The sequence below is a fragment of the Culicoides brevitarsis genome, chromosome 1, assembly GCF_036172545.1.
Source record: "Culicoides brevitarsis isolate CSIRO-B50_1 chromosome 1, AGI_CSIRO_Cbre_v1, whole genome shotgun sequence".
Taxonomy (NCBI): Eukaryota; Metazoa; Arthropoda; class Insecta; order Diptera; family Ceratopogonidae; genus Culicoides; species Culicoides brevitarsis.
This window is the reverse complement of record NC_087085.1, coordinates 2047721-2074304: the sequence shown is the minus strand read 5'-3', so window position 1 is coordinate 2074304 and position 26584 is coordinate 2047721. Positions and strand designations below refer to the sequence as shown.

At 23.8% G+C, this 26584-nt stretch overlaps 3 protein-coding genes across 4 annotated transcripts in view; 1 reads left to right on the top strand and 2 right to left on the bottom strand.

Moving 5' to 3' along the window:
- LOC134831754 (beta-arrestin-1) overlaps window positions 1–26584 on the top strand; it is a 53544-nt gene that overhangs the window by 20044 nt on the left and 6916 nt on the right. Inside the window, exons 2-7 of one of the 2 annotated variants that reach the window (XM_063845575.1) lie at window positions 15787–16172; window positions 17569–17660; window positions 22242–22384; window positions 22453–22812; window positions 23555–23712; window positions 24162–24302. In XM_063845575.1, the coding sequence (XP_063701645.1) occupies window positions 16075–16172; window positions 17569–17660; window positions 22242–22384; window positions 22453–22812; window positions 23555–23712; window positions 24162–24302 (992 nt within the window). In that variant the 5' untranslated portion in view covers window positions 15787–16074. The remainder of the gene's footprint in view (window positions 1–15786; window positions 16173–17568; window positions 17661–22241; window positions 22385–22452; window positions 22813–23554; window positions 23713–24161; window positions 24303–26584) is intronic. The other variant, XM_063845568.1, reaches the window with a different exon arrangement.
- On the bottom strand, window positions 3267–7024 carry LOC134837990 (slit homolog 3 protein-like). Its single transcript, XM_063853411.1, has 2 exons — window positions 6831–7024; window positions 3267–4833 (listed from the first exon to the last, which is right to left on the bottom strand). The coding sequence occupies exons 1-2, from the start codon at window positions 6851–6853 to the stop codon at window positions 3534–3536; spliced, it is 1323 nt and encodes a 440-aa protein (XP_063709481.1). The 5' UTR covers window positions 6854–7024; the 3' UTR covers window positions 3267–3533.
- LOC134831743 (esterase B1-like) lies at window positions 17629–20579 on the bottom strand. The gene is made up of 4 exons (XM_063845556.1): window positions 20263–20579; window positions 19913–20198; window positions 18607–18869; window positions 17629–18551 (listed from the first exon to the last, which is right to left on the bottom strand). The coding sequence occupies exons 1-4, from the start codon at window positions 20545–20547 to the stop codon at window positions 17748–17750; spliced, it is 1638 nt and encodes a 545-aa protein (XP_063701626.1). The 5' UTR covers window positions 20548–20579; the 3' UTR covers window positions 17629–17747.

Sequence of the window (26584 nt, the reverse complement as noted above, 5' to 3'; positions counted from 1 at the left end):
TTAAAAAAAAATTTAAATTATTTTTTTTTTTTAATCCATTTCAGTTTAATAATAGATTTTATTAACTAAAAAATATTAATAAAACTAAAAAAAATAAATTTTATTAAATTTATTTTAATTAAATTAAATAAAATAATTTAATTTATTTTTATATTTAATTTTCAAATTTATTAATGTATTTGACAAAATTAAAATTTTATCTAAAATTTTATCATATTTAATTTAATTTATTTAAATAAATAAATTTATTCTATTATTTATATTTTTTTTATAATTATTTTTAATTAAATAACTTTTTAAAAATATTCTCAAAAAATTAAAAATTTTGGGAAATTTTTGTAATCTGTCATAAATGACTTAAAAAATTAAAAATTTTATTGATTTAATAAATATTTAAAAATTTTTTTGTCTGTAATTTGTGATAACTTTTTGAAATTAAAAAAATTAAATTTTAATTTATTTTAATAAATATTTAAAAATTAATTAATTTAAGCATAATTTTAATATTTTAATTTCAATTTTGATGAAATTAAAATTAATAAATAAATTAAAATAAATATGATAAAAATTCGGATAAAATTTTAATTTTTTAAATTTATTAAAAAATTAATAAATTCGAAAATTAAATATAAAACTTAAATAAATAAAATATTTAAAAAAAAAAATTTAACAATTATTTAAATAAAAAAATGAAATTTAATAAAATAAAAAAAAAATAATTTTTAAAAATATTTTAATATTAAATTTTCGTTCAAAAATAAATAAACTTACCCATGATAAAAAATTTCTACAAATAAAAAATTCCATAAATTAAATTAATTAACTTCACTCCAACCTTAAACCAAACGTTTTAACCTCAAAATATCAATCTACTTGCCAATAATCCATCAGAGAAGCAACAACGCCTCACATGAACTGACATCAATTTAATGCACCGCCAATTTGTCTTGATCCGCACTCTGCCATACAATACATGACAAGTAACTTGTTCAAATCCACATACCTCAACCGAAAAAAATGTTTCAAATTTCTCCGACTACTTTTTCACGTTGATGTATCTAAAAAAGTAACACAATGCTTAAAATTGATACTATTCCATAATAAATGTTGGAAAATTTTTTCATGTATGCCTTCGAGTCATGTCTGCATGAAATTTTTCAAATATAAAAAAAAACGAAAAACATTAAAAAAAGGAGGTTGGGATTATCGATTTTCTATTTTTATCGCAAATTCTCTTCACATGCGACGCTTGCTCCCGAAAAAAAATTAATCGCATGTAATGTGCTCTAAATGAAAAGAGTTGAAATTGAAAGTGAGTTTTAATGAAAATTTAATCATCTCCGTTGACGTTGGATACATTCAAGCTGAAAATGTAAAATTTTGTGTCTGGCTTAATTAAAAAAATTAAATTTTGTCAACATTTTTTAATTTTCTGGTTATTACCCCCGCCTCTTGTTTCAATCAAGGGGGAGGGCTTGTTCATGTAAACTGCCTTGATGCAGAAAAACAAACAATTTTATTTCCGTTGCAAAATCGTAGAAATCGTCCCCCAAGTCGTTGCTTGCATCAACAAAAGAAGATGTTTATTTCATCTTTTTTTTTTGTTATTATTTATTCAATAAAGCACAAAAGCAGCACAGCTCATAAAACAAGTCAAATCGTCGAAACGTCGCGTCGTTCGTCTCTAAACCAAACTAAGGTGAGCTTCACCTTTATTTTATTTTTTTTTTGTATTTTTTATGTGTTGTTGCAAAAAAAAAACGTAAAATAAACAACATGTCAGAACGAGTACGGAACGTGCTTGAGTGGAATCATGCAAACATAACAACTTTAGAGAGTTAGAAGTGAGAGAGGAAAAAAAAACGTGCTGGCGGCAAAAAGCATCGGAAGTTACCGACTGTAGATGTTGCGTTGACACGCATTTTGGAATTCCTTTCAACTCGACATTTAATTGGTTTTCTTTGATGAGGTATCATTCAAATGGAGATGTCTGGTTACCTGTTTTTTTATCAATTTTTTAAGGCAGATGCAATTTTTGAAAATGTTTCTTTTTTTTAAATTTAATTTTTGGAATTAAAAGATTAATTTGAAATTTTTCTTAAAAAAATATTTAAAAGAAAAAATTTATTTAATTAATTATTTAATTTTAAATAAATTTTTATTACAAATGTAAATAAAAAAATTTTTAAAAAATTATTAAAATTTGAAATTCGCCATTCGCTAATTCAATTTCTGAAATGTAGGAAATTGAAGATTTTTTCTCATATTAAATAAATTAAAAAAAAAAATAAAATAAAATAAATCATAAAATATATCAAAAATTTAAAAAAATTATAATATTTTTTTATGAAATTAAATTTCTTTTTACATAAATATTTTTATGTAAATTGTAAAAAAATTATGTAATTTGTAAAAAAAAAAATAATTTAATTTTTACTTTGTCAATATTTTGAAATTCATATTTTTATTTAATAAATTTAATAATAAATAATTCAATTTAAATTTTTAAAGTCTTAATAAATTTAAAATTAATTAAAAATTATTTTAAAAAAAATATTTCTTCAAAAAATCATAAATTCTTAAAAAAATTAATTTAAAAAAAAATTATAATTTATCATTATTTTAAATTAGTTAAATAATATTTAATTAATATTTTGAAGTAAATTTCTTAATTTTTATTTAATTTCTAAATAATTTAAATTTTTAAAAATTGAAATTAATCAAAAAACTTAAAATTAATAAAATACAAATTTAATTTAAATAATTATTTAATTTATTAATTAAAAATATGAATTTTAAAAAGTTGTCAAAGTTTGTACAAATAAAATTTAATTTTTGTTAAAAATTAAAAAAAAATAATAAAAATATTTATAGAAAAAAAAATATTTAAATTTGAATTAAAAAAACCCAAATTTTCGGTAAATTTTTTTTCAACAAAAAAAAAAAAAAAAAAAAATAAAAAAATTTATTTAATTAAAAAATTTTTATAATTTTAAAATTAATTAAAAATTAAATTAAAAATTTAAATAAAAATTTTATTTAAAAATCAATTAATTAAAAAATTTTCCTTTAAAAAAATTTTAACTTGAAAATTTTTCCCTCATCATCTTACCCTTAAACGTTTCCCCTAAATTACATCAATCCAATTAAGTATTTCAGGATCCCTCCAGCGCAACCAGAAAAACCTTATTTGCTTTCATGTGTCTCTGACAGATTGCGTGCTGCGTGTAAAATAGGATGACGATGTCAATACCGATGATCAAACAAACAAAAAACCAAAAATTTTATTATAATTTTTAACAGATAAATTTTATTTTATTTTTTTTTATTACATAAATCACAATGTTGTCGTTGGTGTTGTTGGATTGCTGTACACATTATTATAGACATGCTCCTCATAAATATTTTCCGTTGGCATCATTTTGATTTCGAAACTCTTTGATAAGCTGTCGGACCGCAGGCGGTGCATCGTGCGGCACGAGCTAACGGCAATGAGGCAAATGACGACAATCAAAAAGCCCACTGTGCACACGCTAATTAGCGTAATTCTGTTTAGTTTTGCGGTATACTCCATTTTCAGCAGGAACAGCTCGTGTCGCGAATCGAAACAACGCACGCCATGAACATTCGGGATTTCGAGCGGGAATTTCTTTCTCGTCATCCGCATCGAGAATTTTGACATTTCTCACTTGCAATTGCGTCACTATCCTCTTGAGATCTTTGCAAGTCCATTCATTTTCTTGCAACGACACGAAATTTAAGTTCAAAAAGTGACTTTTCAGCTCTTCAACTTCCAAATCCGAAAGTTTATTACCTCGAAGTCGCAAAATTTCGAGTTTACTTGAGACCGGAAGCTGCTTGGAATCCAAATATGTCAAAGAATTTCCCTCCAAATTCAAATTTCGCGCCAAAAATGGCCGAATTTTACTCAATTCTGTGATCGAGTCGAGCTGATTTCTCGCAAGGGATAAATCGTAAATCTGGATTGCGGGAGAAATTGTCAAATTTTTCAACAAATTATCGTCTAACAACAACGTCACGTTGCTAAAATTACGCGGATAGGCGTTTTGTTGCTTCTTTGGTGCGGGAGTTTTGAATGTCACAGCTGACAGTTCGTTCGATGACATGTCAATTAGTTGCATGACACGTGTCGTGAAGTGCATTTCGACTTGCGGCAAGGAATTTCGGCGTAAAATCAAGTGAGTCAAACTTGTGCAGTCTTGTAGCATCTTGGCGCTGAGTTGTTTGATGCGATTCGCGCTCAAATCCAGGATCAAAAGTTTCGCGAGACGTTTAAAAGCGTCGCCAGCAACACTTTCGATGGCATTCGAAGAGAGATTTATCAAAGTTAGGGCATGAGCGCCTCGAAATGCGTCACTTGGAATTTCTTTTATTCGATTTTGTGACAAATTTAGTTGCTGCAAGGCGAAAAATTGCTCGAAAAGTGCCCCCGATATGTTGGTAAGGTGCGGATTATCGTTCACAGAAAGTGTTTCAATATTTGGACATTGAGTAAACAAGTCGTTTGTCACTTTTTCCATCAGGCCGTCGTCGTGCGATGTGATATTTAAATTTATCCCGGCATCGCAAATTGACGCACAATTTTCCGAACTGTTGCCGTTGTCGATGCTCAAAGTGCACTTAAGCCTAATTGATTCGAGTACCGAGTCTGTTGGCGGTTGCGGGGAATTTGTTGCTTCGATGTCTATCGACGGTGTCACATCCATTACCTCCTCCATGAAAGGCTTCTGTCGTATCCTGCTACTGTTGTTGTTAATGTTAAGAATTGCTTGCACGTGAACGCAAACGAGAAATACGATGCACAGTTGTTGCCTGGAACGAGAAAGAAGAGGAAAAAGATTAATAATGGCAGCAGGCATTTACTCGTTCCGTCGCCGCCGCCGCCGCTGCCGCAATATTGCTCTCATTTTCATTCTCGTAAATTTTAATCGTTCTTCGTCGAGTAGAAAAAAAAATAAATTTGAATAAATATGAGTGAGAAAGAGAGACGAACAAGAAGTAGGTCAACCGGTTTTTTATTATTTTAATTTCAATTTTTTAAAGGAGAGACAACATTCTAATTTTATAGACATAGGATAGAAAATCTGTTCCGATCGGCTGTTGTTCTTTCCGTGCACAGCACAGCTTTATAAATAACATCACTCTGCTAATTAGACGAGGCAAAACTTTCGAGCCACAGGTTTTTTTTTCTACTGCATGAAGGAGAAAAAAAGAAAGAAAAAAGAGGAAAAATCGATGGAATTAATTAAGAGCGATGTATAGCCTCAAAATGCGTGTTTTATTTCTATTGTATTTCGATTTGTGAGGAGTTTTAGTTTCGCGTGACTTTTCATGATTTCTTATTGTTTTTTTTTTAAGAAAAAAAAAATATTTATTAATTTTTTTTTATAAAAAAAAAAAAATAAAAATATATTTTTTTTTTAATATTTATGAAAATGAATATGAATAAAAATAAATTAAAAAAAAATATAAAATAATTAAAATTAAAGTTAAATAAAATTTTGAAAATAAAAAAAATTAATTAAAAAAAAATTTTTAAATAAAAATCAATAAAAATTTATTTTTTTTTAATATTTTTTAGATTATGGAATTTGAGTTCTCGAATTTTTAAAATTTTTGTCTTTAAATGATATTATTTTTTTAAAATTTATTTTTTGACTTTACAACATTTTTTTTTCAAATCAATTTTTCTATTTTCAAAAAAATTTTTTTTTTAATTTATTTATTTTATATTTTTTTATTCATTTTTATTCATATTCATCAGTTTTTTTTATAATTTTTTTTTATTTTCAAATTTTTTTTTTATTTTATTTTTTTTTATATATTTTATATAATTATTTTTTTTTAAATATTTATAATTTTTTACTGAATTTTTATATGACTTATTTTCATGTTTTTATTTTAATCAAAAAATATTTAAAAAATTTTTTTTTTATTTGTCAAAATTCACTCATTTTACGATTTTTTTTTTAAATTCAAGTCTACAGTAATTTTTTATATTATTTTATTTTAATTAGTTAATTTAAATTTTGTAATTTTTTTTTCAAAATATTCTTATTTTTATTTTCTTTATTTTAATTTATTCGCTTGATTTTTGATTCTTGAATTTTTTCTGAATTAAATTTTTATGAATTTTTATTTAAAAAAATAATTAATTTTTTTATTTCATTTTTTTTTTTATTTTAAAATACACTTATCTAACGATTTTTCTTTTAAAAAATTAACTCTTCGCTAATAATTATTTTTTTTTATTTTAAATTATTTAAATTTATTATTTTCGTTAATTTTTGATTTTTTTTTTATCAATTTTTAATTTTTTTTATCATTAAAATTTCCTCAAGAGAAAATTTCCATATCACAAAAATTTTTCACTAAATTCAATATTTTTCTATTTTTTTTTCTATAAAAGTTCGTTAAAAGCAGAAAAAAATTTTCACGAGAACCACAAACTTTTCACTATCCGAACATGATTTTACTGGCTTAGCCACAGGTCGTTTCCATTAAACACAAAACAAAATGTTTCTACAACTTTTTTCTTTCTTTCTTTCCTTCGCTGTATGGTCTCATTATTTTATGGGGTCGTTGTTTTATTTTTTTTTTTTCGAACAATTCTTCACATTTCGCACACTCACTCACAAAATATTTCCTTTTATTTCCGTAAAATAAAAGTTCTTCGTGATTTTTTTTGTTCTTTTTGTGTGATTATTAGTCATTTTCTACCTACTAACGAAGCAACAAAGTCAGCAGCTCAGTTCAAGGTAAATAACTTGATAAATGAAAAAAAAAATTTTTTTTCCCGTTTCACTTACACACAATTGATATTCCTCGACATTCTTCGTTGCTAATTTATTTTTACATTCTCCTGATATTTTTTTGCTTTTTTTCTGCTGTTTCGAGAAAAAAATCGTCCCTGCGATATTTTACGACGTCTTGAATAAATCTTCGTCAAATGCGAGACGTATGTCCATCTTTCGGTACGACAAACAATAAACTGAGACACAGAACCGACGACACTCACTCAACTAACAACTTGTTACGCGGCGGAGTGCTTTTGTGTTGGTTATTTGGGTTTTTTTCTGTGTATTTGGAGAAATTTTTGTCCAATCCGGTTTTATTTTGTTGTTATAATTTTTTTTTAGATGATGTGTGAGTTTACAGTTTTATAAAGCCCACATGACATTTTACATCAACAACAAAAAAAAAAGTAAAGTGTCTGTGTTCGTTTAACATTTTTTTTTTCGTGTCAGCTCGTGGCTCGACAAAAATTATCATAATTTTGTCGCACGTCGTCGTCGTTTAGAATGCAGCAACCTTGATGATTGGCAAAAAAAGCGAAAAAAAAACATGATACGCAGTTTTTTGTCGTTTGAATAACGGTTTGTGGAGTAATTTGTTAAAACCATAATTTGTGTCATTATAAGCGCGATTTTCGATAAATATTTATATTTTTTATTAATTTTTTGAATAATCTGGAAAAAAAGAGATAAGCAATAAATTAGTGAAGTTATTTGATTAAAATCGGGCGAAGACAGATGAATTTTATGCACTGCTGATTGCCTTTTGTTTGATTCTTTCGCAGAAAGTTGAGAAACTTTATGAACTTTTAAAAGTTTTCAATTAAAATTTTCTTATCGATTTGATCGTTGTCTTGAAGGAAAAATAAAAAGTTGAACAGAACGAACAATTTTTCATCTCGAAATTATTTTGCGTAAAAACAGATTTCTGATTTGTTCTTGAACTTTAGTTTTTAAAAGGATTCTTAATGCTCATCATTTTAAAAGTTTTCCTTTTGTGGGAATTTCATTTCCATTTTATGACTGAAGTTACTTGAGCGGAGAAATTTTTAACAATTTTCAATGGAAATGATTTTTCCGGATAAAAGATGAGCAAATATTTTATCTAAGATTATTTTATGTCAGGAACAGAATTTTTGAGAAGAGAATGTTAAGTTTCAATTTTCAATACATTTTTTAATGAGTTAACGTTGGTTTGAGACATTTGTGAAATTTAAAAAAAAATAAATTTCGCAATGTCAAAAAATGTGCGAGACTGAAAAAAGTTTAAATTATTCAATTTAATAAAAAAAAAAATAAAATAAAAATAATTTTAAATATTTTTTTATTAATAAAAAAAATTAAATAAATTTTTGAATTAAATTTTTACTTTTTTTTAATTTTTAAATAAATATTTCAGATTTCAGCAATTTATTTGCAATTTTTTTTTTTTAAATTTATTTTTTAAATATTTTTTGTTAAAAAGTAAATATAGTTTTATCAAATATATTTTTTTAACGAATTCAAATTTTTAAAAATATATTTTTTTTTATTTTTCAATTTTTTATTAAATTAATTTTTTTTAAAATTAATATCCAAAATTTTATATAAAGGATCTATATTATTTTTTTTATAAAAATTAATTCATTTTTTTTACATTTTATTTATATAATAAATTTAATATTTTTTTTAAATTTTGTGTATTTTATTTTTGGAAATATTTGTTTAAAAGTATTTCATTTTTTTTACTTACCGAAATTATTTTTAATAAATAAATAAAATAAATTTTTATAAATTTTATAAATTAATAAATAAAAATAAATTATTAAATAAATTAATTAATTAAAAAAAAAAATTTAATAAAATTTTTAATAAATAAAATAATTTTTAAAAACTGTTTTTTTTTTAATTTTGAAATTTTTTATTAAAAATTTTTAATTCCAATTATTTTTAATTTAAATTAATTTAATTTATTTTTTTAAAATCTAACTTTTTAATTTAGTTAATTCATTCAAATTCACAATAAATTTTTTATTTTATTAAATTTAAATTTTTTATTTAAAAATTTAATAAAATAAATTTAAAAAATTATAATTTTAATTAATTTTTAAAAAAATTAAATAATTAAAAAAATTAATTAATTGAATTAATTTTTTTTAAAAAAATAAAAAATAAAAAAAAATAATTAATTGAAATTTTAAATTAAATTAATTAAATTAAAAATTTAAAAATTTAAAAAAAAATAAATTAATTATTACAAAATATTAATTTTGCGAAATCAAAATTTTCACAGCACCAAATACATAAAATGACCCAATTGAAATATCATCCACAATTGAACGAAAATCAAATTTACTGTTTTTGACATGTTGCATCTTTGGTTTTGTGGCAATTTCATAAACGCAAAATGCCTTACAATAACTAAATGACATCTTTCAGACGTAAATTTCTATCTCGAAGCAAATTCACAAAACCAATAGTTTTCCTGAAATTCAAATTTCACTTGCATAAGTTTCTAATTAATTTGAAGTCTTTTTGTTTGTCTTTGTTGTTCACTTTATTGATTGGTTGTCATACGAAACTCTCGCAAACAAGACGAAAATTGATTTGTTGCGAAGACATGTGAGCACAAAAGTGTGACCTAATTCAATTCATCAACATGTAGTCGAAATTCGAATCTATAATCACGTGAAGGATCTCTCTTTGTTATCTTTTTTTTTTGGGAAAATTGCGACACATGTTGGCCAAAAATTACTTTATTAGATTTGTCCGTGCTTCGAAAGAGGAATAATGGCAACAACTGTGCACAGCTTGTAATTTTACAAGTTTTTCTCTCGTAACAACCCCAATTTTTTTCCGCTCATGTAACGAGGATAAATTTATTTAATATACTTTTTCGTTGTCATTTTAAGCCAATTTGGATATTTTTGCATATTTCTTTATCGAAATTCAAAAAGACGTCACAGCGCATCATCAAATGCGGCAATTTTTTGTGTATCAGCCAATTTGCGAAAAAAAAACAAAAATATCGCAAAAGAGAGACAATTCATTGCCACCTTTAAATATCGATTTATGACAAATGTACGTGACATTTTCCTACCTCGTTCGGCATCATAAAAACCAATCTATTTAATCCCGTGCCTGATGATGCGGCTTGCGTCGGTTTCCCGACTCGTATCTGTCTCATAACTTATTTATGGATTTTATTGGGAAATTTTATGGCAAAATATGGCTTTCGTGTTATTTTTCTTTTACGATCGAATGACATTGTCGCATGGTAATTAGTGTAAAAGTGTCACACCTGCTTGGTCGAGTTTCTTTCTTCTTATGGCGGGCGAAGAGTTATGCAAAATGAGGCAAGTTTACTTTGTTTACGATAATGACATTGTTGTCGTTTTTATTTATTTATCAATGTACAAAGTGGTTTTTGTATGCGTTACATGGGAAAAAGGGAGGTTTTTGTTGCCACTTGTTGCTAAAATGAAAATTTCCATTGTTGATGCCATGGAGAAAGTGTGCGAACACGAGCACGTCACACAAAATAATAATAACATTAAAAGCGGCAAAATATTATTATATTTCGAAAAAGGTACCTACCAACAAAATATTATCGTGTTTGCTTTTATTTTTATCTGACATGGTGTGACGATGACAAAGGAGAAAAAGGAAAAATTAGAAAATTTAATTTTTTACGTGAAAAGGAGAAGTTTTGAGCGTATTTTATTTAAGAAACAATTTAAAAAATTTTTTTCTAATTTTTTAAATTTTTAATTGCAAAAATTTAAATCATTAAAAAGTCGGAATTAAGATGCAAAAATAATAATTTGACTTGATGAAAAAAAATTTTATCATACAATATTTTATTTTTAATTTTTTTTTTATTAATTTTTTAAAAAATTGAATAAATAAATTCAATTAAAGTAAAAAAAATAATTTGGTTCCTTAAGCGCCATCTATAAAAAAATATGAAATTTAGCTTAAAATTATCTGAAAAATCTTTTGAAAATAAATTGTTTGGCGATTTTTAAAAACAAATAGTTCAAGAACGTTAAGTATTAAAATTAAACTTTGTTATTTGAAGTCATTTTAAAGATTGTCAACGCCATCTGTTGGCTAAATAAAATTGAAACTATTTTAAATTTTATCCTTAAACCTTTTTTTGAAATTTTCATTTTATTTTTTTTTAAGTTTGAATTTTATTAGATTTTTTTTTCAAAATTAAATAATTAATTAAATTAAAAAATAATTTATTTCTATAAACGCCATCTATGGTTAAAAATATAAAATTTAGGTTAAAATTTTCTGAGAAATTTTTTATAAATAAATTATTTGGCAATTTTGAAAAAAATGGTTAAAGAACTTAAAATTATCAAATTAGAATTTTTTAAAAATTTGATATCGTTTTAAATTTTGTCAACGCCATCTGTTGTCTAAAAAAATTAATTTTTTATTTTTACCAAATATATTTTTTTTAATTTTATTTTTTTATATAAATTTTTATTATTTTTTTTTAGAAATACATATAAAAATAATTTTGGAAATTTTTATTTTTAATATATTTTATTTGTTATTTTCAGCATAACAGGAATCGAAAGCGAGCCTTTCGGGTGAAAAATAATTAGAAGGAACTTAAAAATTGACAAACGTTTCACGGACTGCCTTACAACTTCATACCAATTTTTTTTTATTTTTTAATAAAAACGCGTTAAAAAATTCCAAACCATGTCACGTAATTGTTCTATATTAAAATTTTTGATGGAAAGTAATTAAAAAGTTTTTCCCGCACACAAAGCACTGCGCGATGCTTTGACAGATTCAATCAATTGTTCTCTTTTCCATCATAAAAATCCCTCAAACAACGCAACAGCGCAAACAAAGACATTCAAAGAGGTCAAAGTCATATTCATATAAGCCCCAACGACGACAACGACAACTTCGCCCCCATCATTTATCGTTAATGTTTGCCATTTATGTTCTTTTTTTTGTACCTAAATGATGATCTCTCCATAACAATAACTATAAAAGGCATCATGTGTGTTTGCGTATGTGTGGTTAATATTTCCGGTCAATGACCCATTATAGGGCAAAATGTAGGGAGAAAAAAAAGTACGCAGTCAAGAAAAAATAACGGTTATTCGGGGATTTCTCTCGAGTGTCTTTTATGTTGATGGTCCAACGCATTCAACGGCTCTTAATTAAACTCGTGACAATTCAAAGCTCTCAAGTTCAATATTGACACAAAAAATTATCAATTGCAATCCTCGTCGCATTTTCATCACGAGACACAAGGGAATCTATTTTTAAAAAACAAATCTATCTTTTCACAACCTTGGCGTGCACACAAAGCCTTGTGATAAATTGTAATCCTTTTAGGAGACACAACATTACATTATTCACTGCCGAGATGAGCGACAGGGAAATTTTATTACGTTCTTTTTTTTCGAGAGAGTGTAAGTTTTTTTTCTCTCGTACAAATCTCGGTGAATTTATTGTTAAAAATTTCGAAAAATGTTTATGGGAAATGACAAAGGATGACACTCCCAGCAAGTAATCCACTTTTTATTGCGTGGCCTTTCCTTGATGTTCTCGCAAACGCAGCACGAGAAGAAGAGGAAGGTTGTGTGTTTCAAGTATGCTTGAAAAGGGATTAACATAAAAATGTTTGTGATTTGTTATTAAATCCTGTAGAAATTTTTTATTTGTAGTTTATTGGAGTTGTTATGAATCGTTTGTTTTTGCTTTTGACAAGGAAAAAAATTTTTTGAATTTTTTAAATCTTTAAACTTCCTTTAATATTAAAAGAGGATTTTCACTCAAAACTTTTTTAAGATTTAATTTTTCTTCTCAAGTAAGAAAATAAAATTTATGAAAAAAAAAATTTTTAACCTGAAAAATTTATTTTAAAATTTATTCAAATTAAATTTTAAACAATTATTTTTTATTTTTATTATTTATTTAATTATATTTATTATTTATTATTATTTATATTAATTAAAATTAAATTAATTAAAAAAACAAATAATTCTTAATAATTTTAATAAAAAAAATAATTTTTTTAAATAAAAATAATTATTAAAAAATAAATTAAATTTTAACCCAAAAAATAATTCCATTTAAATTAAAAGTAATTAATATTAAGTAAATATTTAATTTTAATAAAATTAAATAAATAAATAAAAATTATTTTTTAAATTAATAAAACTAAAAAAATCTTCTGATTTGAAAAAATCTTAAGATTAAATTAAATTAATTAAAAAAAATAATAATTTTTAATAATTTTCTACAATTAAATAATTTAATTTAAATAAAAATTTTAATAGTTTTAATTAAATTTTTAAAAAAATTTTAAAAAATTCAATATAAATTTTAAAAAATTTTAATAATATTAATTTAAAATTTAATTTAAATAAATTTCAAATAATTTTTTATAAAATTCTTCAGGTTAATTTAATTAAAATTAAATTAATGAAAAAAAACTATCAACTAATTATTTAATATAAATAATTTAAATTTTTTTATATTTTAATAAATTTAAAAAAAATCTGTAGATGAAAAATAATTCTATTGAAAGCAAAAATTAATAAAGATTTAATTTTATTTCTTTTTCAATATATATTTTTTTTTGTTCAATGAAACAGAAAAAAGTCGACTTCTTATTAAACAAATCACTCACCCGACAAGTATTTAAAAGAAAAATAAGAAAATAAAAACTTATTGAACTTTTTACTACTTAAAAACGTTTCTGCTGCTGCGAAGAAAACAAAAAGTGCCAATATTTATCAAACACAGTATGATACCGATTACGACAGAAGCCTCGTCGTATTTTTTTTCCTTCTTCTTCACTTGTTGATTTTTCTCTTCTGCAAATTAATGAAGAAAATAAATACGTGAGCGCATTTTTATTCAACAAAACACTTTTTCACAATAAAAAGCAGGAAATAAGCATATTAATTTCTTGTTTATTTTCCTTTTCTTTCGTTTTCCTGCTTCCTTCTTCGTCTTTATGCCTCTTCTTATATTACAAAAAGGTGACATTGTCGCACGTGCATTTACCGTAAATTATTACTTCAATTCTTGACAATGGCAGAGGAGCGAAAGGAGGATGGGAGTGTGTAGCGTTCATAATCGGATTGAGAGCTCATTCCACATTTCAATCATGTTGAAGGGAATTTTCATATTGGAATTGCTATAAATTGTAATACAATTCCGGCAAATTTGAAATGAATAAAATTTTATTGAATTTTCTTCGGAATTTGTCTCTTTTTTTAGTTCTTATTGTCGTTACCTGTCTGATTTTTTGCTGGATTTGACGATGACAATAAAATCAATCAATCATGAAGCAATTTTTTCCGGAAACTTTGAGCTTCAATATTAAAAAATATTATCGTCAAAAAAGTTTCAAGCAAAAAAAAAAATTATTAAAAAAAGACAAAACTTGAAATATTGTAAGAAATGGAGACGCCTTGCTTTTATTAATAAATCGCAATAAGCACAAATAATCGCCGGAAACGCTGTAATAATAATTAACAAAGATCATTTCTTATTACTTTTTTTCCTTTCTTCTTCACAAAAATAATGATAATAATTATAACTTTTTTTTCTTTTTTTTCAGATCAAACCGCCAAAAGCAACAAGAGACATTGCAATATTTTGGATTAATGAACACATTGGACTTCAGGCGGAAAAAAGAAACAACACTTATTTTCGTGGAAAAATTTAATTGGAAATTGCTCTGCTCGATTTCGTTCGAAACATTTTTGTCCAGATTTTTGTCACAAACAATTCGTGTGTTTTTTTTTATTATTCAGAGTTATGAGGCTAATGTGACACGTTTTCAATTTTTTTCACGTGTCCTAATGAGGATTATAGTTTTTGCTGAGATGACATTCCGTAACGTAACATCATCATCATCATCAATTTTCAATAGAATCATTATTTTTTTTTGTTTTTTGAGGCTGTTGCAATTTAAAAAAAAAATTTGTATAAAAAAAAATTTAATTTTTTTTTGTAATTTATTTTTTTCTTAATACATACAGAATTTTTCTATTTTTAATTTTTTTTAAATTAAAATTTAATTTATCAAAATTTTAATTATTTTTTTATTTTCATAAATTTTTTTTTTAAATAATTTATTGAAAATTTTATAAAAATTTATTTTTTTTTTCAATTAAATTTTGAACATTTTATTTATTTTGTTGTCTTGTTTATCTATTTTGTATTAAAATTATAATTTTTTTAATTAATTAATTTTTTTTAAATTTTAATTAATATTATTTAGTTTTTTTTTAATTTGAAAAAAATATTTTAAATAAATTTCTTAAAATTTATAATTTTGAAAATTAATTCATTTGAAAATGAAACTCCAAGAAAGATGATTCAATATTATATAAATTTTATTTATTAATTATTATTAATTTTTAATAATTCTTCTAAAGAGCAACTATGTGAATATTATTTATTATCAAAATTGTTATTTTCTTTAATCTTAAAAAAATATATTTTTTAGTTTTTATGCTATTTTTTAAATTATTAAAATTTTATTTATAAAAAATAATTTAGCGAAAAAAATATATTTTTATTTTTTTTTGCGTTATTTAATGATTTGTTAAATTAAAAATTAATTTTTCATATAAAAAAAATAAAAAAAAATTGTAACAGCCTTAACAACAATAAAAAAAATAACGAGCTGCGAGTAGGAAGAAGAAAAAAGCAACAAGCAATTTATGTTAAAAAAAAATAAAATCGATCTCAATAAACGAGAATCGAATTGAAAGAAGCAACAAAAATAGAAACCAAAAAGAGTGTCAGGAGTGTGTGTGATGAATGTCAAAGTGTCATATAATCGGATGGAATAATTGAAAAAAAAGTGTGACAAGTGAAGATAAATAAAAGAAAAAAAAAGAATTGGTCCATTTCGGATTTCAATCATCATCTTTTATTGTTATTTTATATTTTTTTCTGATTTTTTTTTTATTTTATTTCTTTTTTATAGCGCACCGCATCGATTGAGGGCACGAATTCGCAACGAAAAAATAGAGAGAAAGGACAGCTGATAACGAGAAATGTATTCACACAATCATTAAGAGGACTGTTATAAAGTGATAATGACAATGACAATTTGTGAATTGTGAGGATTTCCATTGTTGTGCAAGCAATCGAGCTAAAAGTGATAACAATAATAATTAGTTTTCTAAAAAAAAAAACGGAGAAGAAATTCCATTCGGATAATTTTTTTCAGTTAAAACGGACAAAAATTAAAGAAAAAAATAAAATAAAAAAAATGAATTCACAAAAATTAGATTCGTTACATTCAAAGTCGCCGGCACCGTCACCCGATCCCGATATCGACGATGGCAGCTCGAAACGACAAGCAACGAGGTAAGGCACATCCAAACAAAACTTTGAACAATTAATCCAATCGATAAATATTTGCACATAAATATAAATCATTTCTCGTTTCTCTCTGCTTCAAACGAATTATTCATGTTGCTCGTTTGTTCAAAATATAGAAACGGGCTTTTGAATAATGCGACATGCAAAATTGGTGTAAGCTCTATTTTGAATAGGAAAATTAGGAGGAATTTGTTTGCTCATGAATTATGTTTCAGATTTTTAATGAGAAATTATTCACAATTTAAATACCTCCTAATCATTATACTCATTTAAATTTTTTTTCATATTTTTGAATTTTTTTTTTCATTTTATTTTAATTTTTTTTTTTAAATTTATAAAAAAATTTTGAAAAAAAATTCTAATAATTTAATTAATTATTTTTTTAAATTATTTTAATAATTAATTAATTTAAATTTTTAATTAATTCAATTTTAATTTAATTATTTTTCTTTTAATTTTTATTTTATATATTTTTTGCTCTAAATTATCTCCAATCAAAGAAGAAATATTTAGAAAATTTTAAAATTTAATTAAAAATTTAAAACAATTTATTTTTATTAAAAAAATTTGATAATAAAAATAATATTTTATGTTTGTTAATAATATTTTGTTAATAATCTCAAATTAAAAAAATAAATTAAAAGAAATAAATAATTTAAAATACTTTAAGTTTTTTTTTAAATTTTAAATAATAAAATTAAAATATTAATTTTTTGTAAATAAAATAATTTGAACTGAATTTTAATTAAAGCAAAAATTTTTCAATTGAATTATTTTTTTACATTTTTTTTTCAAAATTAGGTATTTATTTGAAAAAATTAAAAGTTTTAAATTAAAAATTAATTTAATTAAATTTAAAAAAAAAATTCAAAAATTATTTTTTAATTTTAAAAATTTTTAATTAACAGAAATAATTTAAAAAAAAAAAATAAAAATTCGTAAAAAAATTAAATTAAATAAAAATAAAAATTCGAAAAAATTTCTTGAATTTAAAATCCGAAAGAAAAAAATAAAAAATTCAAACTTTGAAAGTAAAAAAAATTAACCTAGAATTCCTCCTTTGAACTTTTAACATGACACCAATTTGCATGTCTCACCCCTATTCATCTAAACAACTGTAAAATATTCGATTTTCAAACTGAAACGACAAACAAATGTACTTTTCCCGATTTTATTTATGACGACAATCAATTTTATGACGTGCTGTCGAACCCATTTTAGTCCATTTTATTTCTTGATTATGTTTTTACTGCCTTTGCTCCCCCTACATTGCCCGCATTTTATTTTCGAGCAATTTTCCCGGGTAAACAATGACAGCTTTTTGCATAAGCGACGATGACAAAATTAACTTGATTATAATTTTTATTACGAATTTTTTCAGAGTATTCAAAAAAAGTTCGTCGAATGGAAAGATAACTGTTTACTTGGGTAAAAGGGATTTCGTGGACCATTTAACACATGTTGATCCAATTGGTAAGTAATGATGATTTTTTTTTCTCTCGTGGATGAACAAAAAATGGGTTGTTCGGGTTAATTTATTAAAAAAAATTTCGTTCAATGTCAATATTTTGCTTTTGTCTCGCTGTAAACCGCTTCCCAGACACGCAATTTATCGATATTCGGCAATGTCGTCATTCGCCAGTCACGTTGTCCCATGTCCAAACATTTTATTGACTTCTTTGACGTTTCGCGCCACGCATCCGACGGCTTCCCATTGTTCACGAAATCAACAAAAGTCGTCAAAAATCGTTGCGCGGCGACGTAATTGTCGTCATTTGGAGCAAAACGTTTCGCGAATGCCGCTTTGAACAAAAATGGAATGTCCTCGGAGTGACAAGTGCCGTTGCGATGCGGAACGTTCGAGAATGTGCGCACAAATTCGTAGAAATCTGGCGTGTCTTTTGATGGAGGGACGTTCAAACGATAGAAAAATGTTTTCCCTTTGCCTGCTGCTGCTAAACGGAAACGGAGCGTGGAGTAAATTCCGAACCAAAATTGTTTGTCGCCTTGAAAATCGATGAATTTTGGGACATTTTTCAATGTAAGCCTTTCCTCAGCGAAATATAATTTTTTTAGGATTGAACCACGATGATGCGCTTCACGAGATGAAACTTTTGCACGAAGATCGGGAGTTAAAAATAAAGAAAAATCTTCGTTCATTTGAGAAAATTGCGAGTCGGAAGGCAATTCGTAATAAAAAAGAAGCCCTTCGTCAGCACATCCGCCTAAAATGACGTCCAAATCTTTGCTCCAAGGGTTTCGTGATAAAATTTCAACCGATGAAGGCAGGAAACAACTTTCACTCGCATAAGGTTCGACTTGCGGTAAAAATCCCGAAAGCAAAACGGAGCCAAAAAATTTTTCCTGTAAAAAAAATTTCATTAAAAATTAATTTTTTGTAGATTTTTTCGGAAATTACCTCTTCTTCGGCTAATTGCAAGTCGATTTGAACCAATTTAATGGGATCCGTTTTGACAATTGCCTCAAAAAGTGCAGAATCTGAGGAGTTTTCGTCGATTTCTAAATGAACTGCTAATCTTTTGAGGAAATCTTTGTAGTTGATGGGAGCTTGTGCCCATGGGTTGAAGACGCTTCCTGACATCATGATGGCTCGAGTGAACAATCCCTTCGAAAATGGCGAGATTAAGTGATAGTTGATGGATGCTCCTCCTGCACTTTCGCCTAATTGTTAAAAAAAAAGTAAATTTTAAAGTAAAATTTATAAAATTAAAGAAATTTTAACAAAAAATGATGAAAAATTGAAAATTGAAATAAATAAAATTTTAATAAATTGATTAAAAAATAAAAAAAAAATTCAAATTTGAGAAAATTAAAATTAAATTTTTGATTTTTGACAAATTTAATAAAATTTAAATCGATTTCAAAAAAAAAAATTAGAAAAATTTTGAAGAAATTTTATAAAATTCGAGAAATCAAAAAAATTTTGAATAATTTACAATAAAAATTACAAAATTTGATTAAGATAAAAACAAATTTTTCAAAAATTTTAAAAGCATTAAGAAATTTAATTTGCAACTTTTTTTCTTAAACGTAAGAATCTTATTCATGCGTTAAGTCGTATTTTTCATGAATTTTTAAAATTTTTCTATTACATAATTTTTTAATTATTTTAAACATTTTTGAGCTTTCAGTATTTATTTTTAATATTTTTACAAATTTTGATAAAAATATCTAAAAATTAATGAAAAACTTGACTTAAGGTATGACGTTAACTTGAAAAAGTTACAATTTAAGATTTTTATAACTTTTTATTAAATTTTGATCATATTCTTCAATTTTCATTGAAATTCTTCAATTTGTTTTTCAAAGTTGGTTTAAATTTTTTAAATTTTCATGAAAATTTATTAAATTTCAAATTTTTTTTTGAATTTTGATAATTTTTTTCTTCTTTAAGTTTTTTTTTAAATTAGTTTTTTTTTAAATTTTCTTTAATTTTTAAATTTTTTTTAAAATTTTTTTTTTTTTTTAATATTTTTTTTTAAATTTTTGAATTTTTTTGAATTTTTTTAAATTTTCTTTTTAAATTATCTATTGAAATTTTCTTTTTAATTTTTCTTAAAATAAAATGTTTTTTTTTTAATTTTTTAAAATTTTTCTTTAAAAGTTTCTTTAAATTTTTTAATTTTTTTTAAATTTTTCTTTAATTTTTTTTAAAAATTATTCTTTAAAATTTTTACTAAAAAAATATTTTTTCTTTCAATTACCGGCAATTGTGACATTATTGGGATCACCCCCAAAACACGCAACATTCTCCTTAATCCAACGCAATGCCATCGTTTGATCTTTTAATCCAGCATTTCCCGGAACGCCAACTTTTGGGTCTCGCAACGACAAAAAACCAAAAATATTCAAGCGATAATTGACAGTCACAACAACGACATCCCGTTCAACCAAATAATCCGGTCCGTAAACTTGCGACGATCCGCTTCCAAAGACAAATCCGCCGCCATGAATCCACACAAACACCGGCAATGACGTCGCTGGCTCAATCTGTCGTTATCTCTGAATTAATAATTTATGCGATTAACGAAGAGATTAGATAAGATTTTCTCACATTTGGCGTGTAAATGTTCAAATTCAGACAATTATCGCCTCCGGTAAGCATGGGATCCGGGCGCCAAATGTCAAATTGATACGAAATGTCGCTTTCTCGCGTCGCATCGAGGGTTTCGGACCATTTTTTGACGGGACGAGGGGCTTTGAAACGAAATTCGCCGTGCAATGGTTCTGCATACGGAATGCCTTGAAACGAAAAATAACGCTTGGAAGTGTCGGTTTGCTTGATAAGACCTTTTACGGGTCCAGATAACGTCGCAACGACGGGATTTTGTGTTTGCATGACGAGAGACAGACGAGAACTGTTCGTTTTTTAATGATTGGAAATTATCAGTCTCTCGCTCTTTAATTGACGATAAGAGTTTGATTTTAATTCAAAAAGTCGATATTTGCGTGCGAGTACAAGGGTTAACTTATGCAAGATAACAATTTTAATTGCCTGCCTTCGAAACGAATCGAACTCGATGCGAAATGAAAAGTAATTTTTTCTACTTGAACAATTTTTCTGATTTATCGGCAGAATTACAACTTTTGTTTGTCTAGCAAAATATTGATTGCCGTCTATGGCAATTGAAGTTCATCCACAGTTGGTTGAATGAACCAATCCCCATGTGAGAATAATGATTTTTGGAAAGCTGCCAAGAGAGATTTGTAACAAAAAGTAAGGCAAAATTGACGTTGAAGGGTTATTTATTACGAGATATGAGCGTATTTTTAATAAAATTTTATTGATATGAGGAGTTTTTGAAGATTTTATTAAAAAAAACAAAGTTTTTAAAATATTTATTAATTTTTAATAAATTTTCCATTTTTGAATAAAATAAAATTTAAAAAAAATATAAAAATTAAAAAAAAATTAATTCTAAAAAAAATAACACAAGATTTTTTTAAAATTAAAAAAAAATCAAAAGTGTCAAAATTTTCAATAAATTTTAGCTTTTAAAATCAAATTAAATTTAAAATAATAACAAAAATAACTTTAAAAATTTTTTACATTTTTAATTAATTTTGAAAATGAAATTTTTTTTTTAATAATTTAATTTTTTTTAAAATTTTTTATTTAATAAATTTTTTCATTTTATTTAGGTAAATTATTGGGTAAAATTTTAACTTTTTTTTCAAAAATTAAAATATTAAAAAATTCAAATAATTTTGAATTAAATTTTAATTAAAATAAATTAAAAAAAACTTAAAATAAATATTTAATTATAAAAATTATTTTTAAGTTTAATAATTTTATAATTTTTAAAGATTTTTAATTAATTAATATATTATTAATTAATATTTATTAATTAATTTAAAAAAAAACCATTTTAATTTTTTTTATTTATTGATTTTTTTTGTTTACTTAAAATTAAATTAAATTATAAAAAATTATTATTAAGTTTAATTTAAATTTTTTTTCAAAAAAAAAAAATATTCTTAAAAATTTAAATATTTTTCATTTTTAAAATTAAATAAAAAAAATAAATTTTTTATTTTTTAAGAAAATTTTTAAATAAAAATTGAAAATGTTTTGAATAAGAATATAATTTTTAATATTGAAATCTCAAAATTAAAAAAAATATATTTAAAAATTAATATTTTCAAAAAAATTTAGTTCAAGCCAAATCAAAAAAAATCCTCTAAAACGATATTTTTTTCATTTAAAATGCCGCACATAATATGAACATTATATCAAAAATGTGATGTAAATATTCAATGAAATTTTTTTTTGTAAAGTGCAAATTTGCTGGAAATTGTATCGGAAATTATAACAAAATAGTTTGTTGCTTCCCATTCATTCGTTGTTGGGATTCATTCGAGTGTGTGGGCGATGATTGTTATTTAAGAGCACATTTCATTGGATTTTGCTGCTATTTCTGTGTTCCCATTAGAAAAACATGTGAAAAATTTTTATTGTGTGATAAAAACTATTCGACAAAATAATTAGAAAAAAAAGTTAATAAATTTCTTTTTTCTCTCATTTTTCTTCAGATGGTGTCGTTTTAATCGATCCCGATTACGTGAAAGATCGCAAAGTGTTTGGGCATGTATTAGCTGCCTTCCGTTACGGCAGAGAAGATTTAGACGTACTCGGATTGACATTCCGCAAAGATTTATATCTCGCATCGGAACAGGTGAGAATTTATTTTAATTAAGCGAGAAAAAGAGGAAAATTAAATTTTTTTAATTAATTCGTTGACAGATTTATCCTCCGTTGGAGAATGACAGGCCTCTGACGCGTTTGCAAGAGCGTCTCATGAAGAAACTTGGGCCGAATGCGTATCCCTTTTACTTTGAAGTGCCGCCGCATTGCCCGGCTTCTGTTTCGTTGCAACCGGCGCCAGGCGATACGGGCAAGCCATGCGGCGTGGATTACGAGCTGAAGGCATTTGTGGGCGAAACTCCCGACGACAAACCACACAAACGGAATTCCGTACGACTGGCAATCCGGAAAATTATGTATGCGCCATCGAAATTGGGCGAACAACCGTCCGTGGAAGTGTCGAAGGAATACATGTTGAAACCAAATAAAATACATTTAGAGGCTAGTTTGGACAAAGAGGTAAATTTTCATTATGATTTCAGAGAAAAAAGGTCTTTTCAAATGAAAAAAATAATTTTTTTGATGCTCAGTTTTAATAAAAAAAATATTTTTTTTTAATATTTAATTTTTAATGCATTAATTTTTAGACTTACAAAATTAAAAAAAAAAAAATAAAAAAAAACTAAAAAAAAATTATTTAAAAAATATTTTTAAAAATTTAATAAAAATATTAAATTATTTTATTTTATTAAAATTGATTTTTTATTAATATTTTTTTAAAATTTTTTTTAAAAAATTAAATTTAAAAAAATAATTAAAATTTTTAAATCAAATTATTTTAATTTAAAATTTTTATAAAAAAAATTTTTATTAAATTAATTCAAAATTTTTTAAAAAATTATTAAAATATATTTTTAAAAAAAATTTTTTTTAATTTTTTTAAAATTAAATTTAAAAAAAATTTAAAAAATTTAAAATTAATTAATTAATTAACATTTATGTTTATTTGAGTTATAATTTTATTTTTTTTTTATTATTTCGATTAAAAAAAAAATTTTTAAAAAAATTGAATTAAATATTAAATAATATTAAATTAAATTTAATTTAATTGATAATTTTTAGATCAATTTTTAAAAATTCTTGAAAAATTTCAATTTTATTTTTTTTTACTTTTGATCATTAGAAAAAAATATTTTTTTTCATTTGAAATCGCCTTACACAAGTAATAAATTTCAATTAACCTCGTTTGTTTTCCCCGTAGCTTTATCATCACGGCGAAAGTTTGTCCGTTAATGTACATATTGCGAATAATTCGAGTAAAACAGTTAAGAAAATTAAGGTATCAGTGAGACAATTTGCAGATATTTGCTTATTCTCGACTGCACAATACAAGTGCACCGTTGCGGAAGTTGAATCAGAGTAAGTTATGCAAATTTTATCAATTATGACACAGAACAAAGTAATTAAAATATGATGAGAGACAGCGAACGCACAACATCATCATCATCATCCCGACAGCTTCAACCACAACACACATATTTTACAAAATATTTCTCATAAACTCCCCGACTTTGACTCGTTAACATCGAAATTGCTCACACAATTTATCTTGACGGCGGATAAATTGCACAACAAAATGAACTTCTCTCTCTTTTCATTTATAATTAAAAAAAAATGTTGACGAGAATAATAATCGCTCTGCTACTGCTGAATAATAGAACAAAGGAATTTCGCAAGGAACAGGAGATTAAATTGTCGTAACTCGTCTTTGTCATGAAAAATTATTTTTTTTTTATTTCAAAAAAAATTTTTTTTTATTTTATTTTTAAATTAAATTTATATAATCGAAAAAAAAATAATTTATTTAGGGATAATCCAGTCGGTCCAGGTTTTACTTTATCAAAGGTATTTTCCATTCGCCCGCTCTTAAAAAATAATAAAGATAAACGTGGCTTAGCATTGGATGGTCAATTGAAGCATGAAGATACGAATTTAGCGTCGAGTACGATGTAAGCAATTTTTTTGTGGAATTTTTTTTCTTGGTAATATGCTCAGTTTTTCCTTCTTACGATATGGGATAATATTAAGTTTTTGTAATTGGTAGAGATTAACTTCCTTTTATATTTTTTTGTAGATTAAATTCTTTCATTTAATTTTTCTAAAGGGTTTTGGGAGAAAAAATAATTTTTTTAATATTAATTCTAATAATTAGTCAGTAAGGTAGATATTTGCTAACAAATATTTTTTTAATTGGAAAAGTTTTTGACAGGTGTGATTTTTCTTTCTATTATTTTTTTCCGAGAAATTATCATTTTTGTTGCAATGTCAAATCTAAAATGAATTAATTTAAATTTGATTATTCTTACAAAGTTTCATTTTTTTTATTTTAAAAGTTTTTAACTTTTTTTTAAATAATTTTTTAATTCAAATAAAATCATTAAAATTAATTTTTAAATTAAAAAATATAAAAAAACATCATTTACTTTAATTTATTTCTTTGGTGAATTTTATAAAAAAATTTTTTTTTTTAATTTTTTATTAAAAATTATTTTTTTTAAATAATTTATTTTTATTTTTTTATTAAAATTATTTTTAAAGTTTTTATTTTTTCAAATAATTTTATTTAATTTTATATAAAATTATTTTTATTTTTTTTAAATAATTTATTTTAAATTTTTTATTAAAATTATTTTTAAATTATTAATTTTTAAAAATATTTTTTAATAATTTTTTATTAAATTTTTTTTCATTTTTTTATTAAAATTAAATTAATAAATAACAAAAAGAATGGATTTTCATAAATCCTCTTATTTTTATTATTTTTTTCCCACATATAATTTATGAATAAAAAAAATAAATTAATAAATCAACATAAATTGATCAAACATCCTTTAAAACGTACTTTCTCGTCAAAAACATCGACGAAAAAAAAAATCCATTAAAACTGTATTTTTACTTTTTTTTCATAAAATTTTGTTATTGAATGCTTTTGTATGAAACGTGAAAACGGAAAAAGGGAATCCATAAAAAAATAACAAAAAATATTGCAATTTTTATCTGAAAACAGAAATCTGTTTGGATTACCGTTAACATTAAATCTCCTCAATGCACGACAACATATTGATCGATATTGCAATAAAATACAAAAAGAAGATAAATAAAAATGCAATTTTAATGGTAAATTTAACGAAACATATTTATTTTAGATTTTCAGTTTTTTTCTTCTCCTTCTTCTTTTGTTCAAATGTGAATTAAACTTGAATGAACATTAAATACCGAGTTGATTTCGAGCGAAAAATCTGACATTTGAAGAAAAAAGCTTTTCTGTGGCAGATTACGGCGGATCTTAATTCAAGCAAATAATTTCATGCTGAGATTTGCTGAGCGGATTAAAGTCCGACATAGATTGAATAGAGATAAAAAGAGTTTTTTTTTTAAATAAAAACCGAGAGATCAACAGTCAACCCACATGAACACGTGCAAAAAAATTACTTGCTAATGTTCGTTTAGCTGGATGGTTTTAATGACCAAACATCGGTTTTTATGTCAAAGAGATTTTTATTTGATGCTTTAGATAAAATGGTTTTTTTGTTGAAGCATTTTTATTTTCCATCCTAAAAAATATTAAAAAAAATTAGAAAATTTAAAATAAAATTAAATTATTTTTTTATTCGTTTTTTCAATTAATTAAATTTTATTTTTTTAAATTTTATTTTAAATGATTTTATTGATTTCTTTTATTTTAAAATAATTTCTCTTTAAAAAAATAAAAAAATTTTAATAATGTAAAAAAATATTTTTTTTTGTTAAAATTTAATTTAATTAATTTCAAAATAAATAGAAAATTAATTTAAATTTTTTAAATTTTAATTTTTAATTATTTTAATTATTAATTTATTTTAACATTTTTTTTATTTTGATTTTTTAATTTTAATTTAATATTTTTAATTTAAATTTCAAATTATTTTATTTTAGAATATTAAAAAAATAAAAATAATAAAAAAATATTTCTTAATTATTTTAATTAATTTTTTTTTTAATTTTTTAAGTTCAATTTTTTTTTTATAATTTTATTTTTTTTAATGAAAATTTTTTTTTTTTTTGATAAAAAAATAAAAAATTCTTGAAATCGAACACTTTCACATAATTTCCATAATTTCCTAACAAACAAAAAAAAATCGCAAATCAGTATTCTAAAAGTCCATCTTCAGCAATCATAAAATTTTATCCACATGTCAGTTCATTTTTTTCGCCAAACATTCAGCAAACAATAAAACTCAGATGTGGTGCC